The sequence below is a fragment of the Acanthisitta chloris genome, unplaced genomic scaffold, assembly GCF_000695815.1.
Source record: "Acanthisitta chloris isolate BGI_N310 unplaced genomic scaffold, ASM69581v1 scaffold42104, whole genome shotgun sequence".
Lineage (NCBI taxonomy): Eukaryota > Metazoa > Chordata > Aves > Passeriformes > Acanthisittidae > Acanthisitta > Acanthisitta chloris.
This window is the reverse complement of record NW_008668434.1, coordinates 290-9465: the sequence shown is the minus strand read 5'-3', so window position 1 is coordinate 9465 and position 9176 is coordinate 290. Positions and strand designations below refer to the sequence as shown.

The following is a 9176-nucleotide window of genomic DNA, read 5'->3' as shown; positions in this document are numbered from 1 at the left end:
GAGTGTTTTATGGTACAATTACTATGTGGTGAAGGATGTGGTGAATTGCAAGTCAACTATTATATTTATGCATTAACTATTTAAAATGGATTTTTTCCTGTGTCAAAATATATGAAAGAAAAAGTTAAATGGCCCCATTTCAAACCCTCTTGGAGGTTATCATGTTAAGGCCAAAAGTTCAGAATCCACTCCCCTGCCTATGACACACACCCCAAGATGGATGTTTCAGAATGCAGATGCTCAGAGCTTAGTAAAACCCATGTCAGGCACACTACAGACGTTTTAGCCTGCTTTTCTTCCAGTATATTTTGTAAACTTTTGTGTTTCCTTACAGTGTGAATTTTGTTTTCAATAGATTTATTCCTTGCTTAAATAAAACTATTGCTAAAAGATAAACTTGCTGTAAGGTAAGAGAACAAAGACTGTCTAAAAGCTGTCTCACTAGCTCAGAGCACAAAGAACTACTCTTGTGTTTGCTGTGAAATGTCATGGGTATTTGTTGCCAGTGTGTTTCACCTGCTGAGCACTGCATGAGAAATGCCCCTGCTGGTGTGGGCACAGGGAGTGTTGCTCCTAGCAGCCACATTAGCTTCCAGGGTGCCTTGGACTAATTTCCCCTCTTGGCTAACGCAGCAAGGGACTGTAGCGTGTCAGAGGGCAAGGGTTGGCTGTGTTTCCAAGATAGCTGAAGGGCTGAGCAGCAACACGAGGAATGTTAAGCAGACTGCAGTGTCACTGTGTGACAGATCCTGACTCTGGGATACTGTTGATTCCATGCAGGAGAGGACAGGGTGCGGTGCAGAGCTTTGAAGCCAGTCCTGTTGGAGCCTAAAGGATGTTGTGCCCTACAGTGAAGTGGAAGAAGTGGATCCACAAGCCATAGTAAATACACCTTCTTGCTAGTCTTCCATTTAAAGCTGTTCTGGGTGGGAAATTTCAGATTTGATTTAGTTAAATTGTTCTGGATACTGTCAGTGGCTGAAGTGGACACAGGTACATACACTGGTGGCCTGTCTCAGGAATGGCTGTAATATTCTTCTGGATCCACACCAGACTGGGTCACCTGGGAAGAGGCATGTGTCCATCCCTCAGTCTCTCACCTTCCTAACCTCAGCTCCCACCTTCCTCCTTTCATGGTCCCAAACCGGGACTCACCTTGTCAGTGCCAAGATTCCCAACCCATACTTCTTTCTCCCTGCTTCTACATGCTCAGCTGGAAACTCCCAGTGCTCTGAGCAGAGAAAGTCAGGGAACTACTGCCAAACATCTACTGCTTGGAAGCTGTTTGTGTCTTTGCCTTCTACACATACCACAGTTTGGAAGTCTTTGGTGGAAACACAGAGATTGACATTCTAATTAAATTACCATTAATACCACTTAAACAAATATGAACATCAAAATGAGAAATTCAACAACACAGTGGTTCAGTTACTATATTAAATATACCAAGTAATATATTCAACCACTTTACTTACAGGTGAATTAAAGATTTCAGTCCTCTGAAAGTATTTCTTGAAATTGACTTAATGTTGTTGTTCTCTATGAACCTGTAATGGGTCGTAAAGTCATTCTGGTCAAAGCAATGCCTGGAACTTGGAAGCCCACCCACTCTATTCAATAATGCCAGGAAATATACTTTTGTCCACTCACAAATATTCTAGATGAGGAAGGCCCATGAAAGCATCATCACTAATAACATCAAAAGTGTTGGATGTAAACAACCTGTGTAAAGAAATGCAAAACAAAAGATCCTTAGGTTATTAGCAGCTTTGGAAAATGGTTCACCAAGTCGTGGTAGGCCAAATTTCCACTGCCTGATTTCCTGCTTTTTTTTCTGTGCAAGCACTGTAGGACTGCAAGGCTGATATACTGCACCATAGTCTGGTGCAAAGGGAAGGACCCAACAATTGTATATTGGGGCATTCTGATAAAATTCCATTGACTTCTGTGGGATGTAAACGTGGGATTATCATGCCAGTAAAACAATGGGATTGTACAAGCGCCTCTGGAGATATACTAGGACAACAGTGAAATGTTCAAGTACTACAGAGGTTTAAATCATTTTGGTTTAAATTGCAGGTTAGCCAGACATCAGGTTGAATTTGCACCACTCACAGGCAGGAAAATCCCTTGATTTATGAATTAAACTTGTGAGCATATTTAATCTGAAGGTACCGAGACCTTACTGAGAAAAAAAAAAAGGAAAACCTCTTAATTTAGTCAGTGTTCAAATCAGAATTATTTTTAAGACCACATTATACCTGCTGGAGATAGCTCTTAGCGTGTACATCTAACAGTAAAAACATCAGCAACACATTTAATTTTATGTAATTTTGTACGCATTTAAAAGTAGACTAGCATTGATTTTTCCAGGTTTATTTATCCTGATCAGCCGTGTTTGCATTTGTCCACTTTAATTCAGCTCTGAAGGCATGGTCAAGTACCATGAACTTTACCCTAGTGGAATACTAGATGCACGTCTGTATCTTAATCAGTTGGACGTGAGGTATAAATAGATTCATTCTGTGACATCCTTAGACATTGAGGAATGCAGGATTTCCAAGTATTAATTAATCCACTTAATGAGTTAATCTCTTATTTTGAAGTTTGCGTTAAGAATAAATTGCAGTTGATTTATCAATGATATTGCAGACTGTACTTTTTCCAGTTTAAGTATGTTCCTGTATGAAATGTATGAAAAATATAAGCAGGAAATTCTTCCTTTTTGTCAGAAACAAGAAATACTCAAATTTTGGAGAAAACAGGTATTTTTGTACAATCTCTGAAGCAGAAGACCAATTTAGTAAATCCTGATGTGATTTCACTGGATAATTTTTCCTTTTCTGCACTCTACAGTATAATTTAAAGAACAGAGTGGTATCTCTAAATAGTACAGCTATTTTAGAGCCTGCCAGGCGTATAGCATAGGTCTTGCACTTGGTGAGCTCATTTGTCCCCCATCTTGTACCCCTCCCCAATGGCTGTATCACATGTATTTGATAGACAAAGTGGTTTCTCTTCCACTCTCTGACCTCGAACACCAGATTTGCTCGATCTGAGACCCACCAGCTAGCTATTTCTGGGGACAGAGGCTGAAGATACTGCTGGAGCTAGGGCCCATATCACTTCGAAGGAGCTGTACATTGCTAGCAGGTACAAATCCTGATGCCATGATCACCTCCTTTCTATCTATGTGCTTTCAGTCATCATCAGCTTATAAGGGCACCCTCAACACACTGCTGATACAAGTGCTGGAGATGAGAGCAGGGAGATTTTCTCTACATTTAGGGAACACTCCTGCTGGCACTTCACTGTAGCTGTGTAGGTTCTATGCATTTTTGTTGTCCCACGAAGAGCACAGAGCATACCATCCACACCACACAAGAAGTAAAGCCCTCCTGGCCTGGGAGTTACAAGTAATTTTAGCACAAGACCATGGTTTTTCCAGAGACCTTTGCCACTACTACATTAAAAATAGCAGTAAATAATAGCAGTGGCAGATATTTTTCACACTCAGAAATCTGTGGTTGGTGTATAGGTGATACCAAATTACATCTGGACTTCAAAAACATAATGCTGGAGACTATTACATAGAAATATGTATAGCCTGCTAAATCTTGCTGTTGGCTACATTAAACCTACCAATTCAGCTATAATCATGCAAAGCTAAAACTTACTGTAATTTTTAATTAACCTCAGTTTTCCATATTCTTATTTCCCTTACTATCTTCTTCCAAAGTGACAAATTTTTCTGTGCCACATAAAAACTGGAGTATTGCCCCCACGGATACAATCCTGCTCCTATGGTGTTTAAGGAGTCATTTGCCTTAGATCAGCAGCCTGATATTCCAAAGATGGCAATTTGTCTGTCCCACATAAAAACTGGAGTAGTAAAACCCAAGAGGACTTAACAAAAGCCTCTCAGAAGAGAAAATCCCTAACACAGGAGACTGAAGGTCTGTATTTAAGGAGTCATTTGCCTTAGATCAGTATCCTGATATTCCAAAGATGGCAAGCAGCTCAACTATCATGTTAGAAATACATCTGGAAAACAGATCAGTCATGGAAGCCCATAGTGGAACAAAACCAGCATTTCTGGGGTCACAGCTTTTGTTGCAGCATTGCTGAACAGCAGTGTAGAGCCTGCGTTCCAGTGCACGCCAGAAATGGAAATGATTATCATTACCAAAACGCCATAAGCCGTTGCCAGACCCCACTGTGCCAGGCGCTATAATAACTCAAAATAAGATGACTGTGTCTGTCCTACTCCACCCTACCCAATTCTGCCTGCCTGGCAGTGGGATCGCTAAGTGTAGGTGGTGTATCGTAGCCAAGAGAGATGATGTCCTACTCACTCTCTTCAGATACAAGCTCCACCAATGCTGCTGGGGTGGTTTTTTCCTCTTCTTTGAAAGGCCCACTGCAGGAATTATGTGAAATGTGTCCCTTTTGTGATCTATGACCACCTGGGAAAAGCTTCTCTGGAATAAAGCACCACGGAAAAGCATTTAGGTTTCCATAGTAACTGCATTTACCTATTTACCCTGTATCCAAAATTGTACAGTACGTCTGCACCTCCTTATCAGCTCCACTTGAGGTAGCAGAGTACAGCCAGGGTCAGGGCTTCAGCTATCAGCATGCCAGCAGTTTAATTTAACAGCTGTAGGGCTCCAATGCATCAACTTACACCTCTGACCACAGCCAGAGTGCAAGGGAAGTCAGCTTGGGACAGGATCCCATTTGGATTTTGATCACATCGGGGAGTCTGTCTTGCCGGATTTCTGAGACAAATCTGGGTGTGTGTCAGGCTGGCAGCACATCCACTATAAACAGTTCAGGTTACACCCCCTCTACCTCTCTATAGCTCACAATTATATAATTGCATGCCCACATTTCTAGGAAAGCCTGTGAGCCTGTAAAAATCCTGGGCTGAAATGCAGCTAAGAGTTAAACATCTCAAAATATTCTATGTATCACAGTATTTGATTTTTAAGCCACTGTTTGAATTTTTTCTTTAATTGGAATAAAACCTTCATTACTTTCAAGAACATGAAATAACAAACAGGGTCAAATCCAGGCGCTATGAAGGCAAAACTCCCACTGAAGTGACTAAACTTCCACAGGAGTCAATGGCATTTTTACAGGGAAAAGGACTTCAGGACCTGTCCCACTGCAATGAGGGGCCCGATCTGAGGGGTTCCGAGCTTACAGTCAATGGGAGTTGCAAATGGATCAGGCCCCAGGACTGCAGAAAAGAAACAAGAATAGTTGTTGCAATGCTCAAGTCCCTACCGTAATGTTAATTAAAGTATAATGAAGATAACATACATTCTGCCACCAAAAGCTTCAGCATGTCATCATTCCAAGTAGCACTGACAGCAGATAGCCTTGCAAAATACTAGGTAGATATACTTTGAAAAACATTAAACATGCACTGTCTTTCAAATTGCTAAAAAGTATCATCTAAGGAATCTTCTCCTGCTGTTTGTTATAAAATTAATACTGATCCACTTCCTAAAATATTTATAAGCACATATACATTTCATAACAAAAATTGTATCATAGAAATATTTCTCACAGAAGCTGCAGAGATGGTGTGAGCAAAAAACTCCCTTCTGGGATTTTAGTAAAAGCAGATCTCACAAAGGATCTGTAAAGAAGAAAAAAAACAACCTTATATTAATGTAGCCTCATATATCCATAGTTATAATAGTGATCTGGTCATCACAGAGAGATTTATTTATCTAAGTAAAAAAATATAACCCCCCCAAAAAAAATTCATGTTACAGGTTCCATGTAGTATAGAAGAAGGTATAAAATGAGATGTGTGCACATACACAGACAGACAGACAGATGAAAGAGATGGTAAAATCAGGATTCAAAGATGCAGCACAATTTTAATACATTAGCTGATGATTCTGAATGCTGGAGGTACTCCCTGCAGCAAGCATCCTTCTGTATGCACTGAAAACACCACACATCCTAGTTCATTTTAAATCATAAATTAAATAACCAAATGCTTACAGCCCTTACAGTGAGATAACATCAGGCGGAACGCTGCGAGGAATAGATCTGGCATTTTCACATAAAGCATTATCTTTGGTACAAGTACACCAGGCAGGACATTTTGGCTTCACTGGTTTCTTCCCTTCAGTCAGCAAAAGCACAGATAAAAGGCATAAGAAATAAGCAATTCTTCTAAAGGGTCTGCTGGCATTTCCCATTCTTTTGATCCGCTCTCGTTCCAGCCAGTTGAAAGAATATCCCAAAACATGAACAGGGTTCTTTATTCAGCCATTGGATGTCTTTCTATAAGTCCAGGTCAATATTTGTCTCTGCTTTCCCAACCCTTTTCTTTCTCTTTCACTCTGTTTTTGTAGACAGAAACCTGCAGCTGATCTGTATGTTTCCACTCACTCAGGCAACGTACTGCTCAGAGAAGAGACCTGCGAGGTGCTGTAAGATGGGGAAAATCCAACCGGCTGAAGGGAGAAAAAAAAAGGGAAGGAAAAAAAAAAAAGACTTGCATCACCACAAAAACACTGAGCACAACACAGCATTAGATTGCAAAGTGATGTAACTGAGAAATACACTGCTTTCTGTTTTCACAGGGAGGCCCTTTCCCTGCTACCAAAAATAGTACAGCATTCTGTTTTGCTGGTGGGTGGGTGAGTGGGTGTGGGGTGGAGTGTATGTGTGTGGGGGGAGAAATCAGTCATCTCTTACTGGATCCCTACAACCTCGTGAACCTTTCAGAATTATGCTTCACATATTGCAAGAGGAGAACTAACGGCAGGAAAATGAAATCGAGTGAAACCATCAAAAGCATTGCTGCAAAAGCTGTTAGATTAATTTTTATCCTTAGCCTTTATTGCACATATTTGTACCACTGAAAAACAAGCTGTCACACATGGAAAATATTACAATGTATGAGAGAATGCCCATGACTGTCATTTCTAAACAAAATATTTTCTCATGCAAAATAGACCCCAACTAACTCCCTTTTTTTTTCCTTTTTTTTTTTTCTTTTTTTAGCAAAAGAAGCGTTCTCATTTGCTACATGTTTTCTGAGCTGGTGAAATAAAGTGGATCAAGCACAGTTCAATATGGACAACAATAATTTCAAGTTGAAGTTATAAAATTTTTGCTTGGAGACTGGTTTGATCATTTCAGATGGAGAAAAAGGAAATTGTTATTTTAAAACAAGCTATGTTAAACCTGCAGTTTAAAAAGGACCTTCTTTGAAAAGTGACAAGATAGGGATAGATCTTAGTGGTGATAATGGATCTTTACAATACTGCCTGAAGGCTACAATTGAAATAAGTGCTAAGTGTGGTATGAGTACTCTGTAAGATACAGTCCTCAGCCTGGAGACTTTACAGTAAACTACATTAAATATTTCATAGGGAAATTCAGCAGCACCTAAGTGTTATTATATCAGGAATGGTAAGACAAAATTAATGAATGCCAAATAGCTGGAAAGCCATATGGGATGATTATTTTTTTAAAAACAGGATTGCTGTTAGAAGTGTTTTGCAAACTTTAGTAGGTCTTAACACTTCCCCATCCATTGGACTGTTTAGGTTATGCAGCTTACAAAGCCTACTAGGGTCAACCCAATGGCACAGATGCTTAGTACAGTCAGGGTCACTATTGGCTCCTTCACACAGATGATGCCTCCTCACCAGGAGACATGTGATCTCCTGAAGAGGAGATCTCTACTTCTGGTTACTCCTCCTCTGATTCCACTTGGCCAACTGACTCTGGCCACGAAATCTCAAGATCGACACCAGGCTATGTCTGTCTTCCTCAGGAACAATGCCGGCAAGGCCCCAGTGCATATCCAGATATAGGTACCCAGCAAGAATTTCACATGCTGTAGGTGAACATATGGCAAAGGGGAACAACAGTCTGCAAAACTGCAAAAAACTCAGTGTATGGATACTAGGCAGGAGCACAACACTGCTGAATCCTTGACTGGGTAGTGGCTGAGGTCTGTTTCCCTGGGATGAGGGCAGACCCACACAACTCACACCAGGTGGTGGGACTGCGTCCTCTGAGGGACTGGGGGCCACCACAAATGTCCTGAAAGCTTTCAGAGCAGACAACCACCTTCAAAGGCCCTGCTGGGAGAGGACTGCAGTGCCAGTGCATGGGCATGCTTCCTGCCAGGCATCCCTGCCTGTGGAATGAAGGGCAGCTCATGCTTTCTCGGCTCCCTTACTCTCTGCGTTGTGTTTTGTAAAGCTCTTTATTAATTTAAGTGCAGGCCCATGTTTTTGCTCTTAAGAAAATCTTCCCTGTCAGCAGTCTCTCCTGAAGCAGGATTGACTTCAACTAAGAGACAGAGACCTGCTTTATTTCTGAGCCCTTCCACCTTCTGTAAGAAAATGGTACGGAATTACAGTAACCAAAGCACTGAAAGAATTATTAAGCAAATGTTGATGCCTTCCCCTGGGTATAAAGGTTACTTCTTGCTCTGGAAATGATCTAATTGTATGGCTGAGAAGGGAGCCGGATTTCTGGGACTTGCATAAGTAGGGTACACCATCTTTTCCCCTCTGAGATGTCCAATGGCACAGACTTGGTGAGGTGAGAACAGAAAATTCCCTAACTTTTTTCCTGAAAGAGGCCTGTTGTCGTTTGTTTGTTTATTCCTGGCAAACCTACCCATTGCCATGGCAATATTTTACCACTGATGGTGAAACCCCGTGTTTCATTTCCTTTGGCTCATTCACTGAAACCCACCATCAATTACCTAGGCATTTCTCTTTAGTTAATACTCCGGCCACATTGTGAACCTCCTGAAAACTTTGCAGTGTACCATTTTTTTCAGCAACAATAGCACGTTCTGCAGCAGAGCACTAACCTGACCCCAGTTTTGTCCATGCAGAGAACCACCTGGAAGTTCGTTTTCCATTCCAAACTATGTGGCAAAACAACCTCTTTTCCCAAAATTGCAAGTATTATGAACCTTTCTAACATCTCCGTCAAAAGAGAGGCATAGTCACATTTTCCAGGGTCCTTTTGTGCCAAACTCAGCATCTCATTTCTTGCCACGCAGTAGTTTAAAAACAAATTGGTCCATGTATTTTTGGTGGCAGAGCCTCTCTGCAGCCCCAGCGACACTTGGCTCACCCTTTGCTTTGCCATCGCTGTTTGTGTGCTGGCCAGCG

At 41.2% G+C, this 9176-nt stretch overlaps 1 protein-coding gene across 1 annotated transcript in view; it reads right to left on the bottom strand.

The window, feature by feature from the left end:
- LGI1 (leucine-rich, glioma inactivated 1) overlaps window positions 1-6484 on the bottom strand; it is a 12464-nt gene extending 5980 nt beyond the window's left edge. The window contains exons 1-4 of the mRNA XM_009072877.1: window positions 6034-6484; window positions 5579-5650; window positions 1651-1722; window positions 1476-1547 (exon numbers count right to left, since the gene is read on the bottom strand). Of these exons, the coding sequence (XP_009071125.1) occupies window positions 1476-1547; window positions 1651-1722; window positions 5579-5650; window positions 6034-6224 (407 nt within the window). The 5' untranslated portion in view covers window positions 6225-6484. The remainder of the gene's footprint in view (window positions 1-1475; window positions 1548-1650; window positions 1723-5578; window positions 5651-6033) is intronic.
- Between the last annotated feature and the right edge of the window lie 2692 nt (window positions 6485-9176).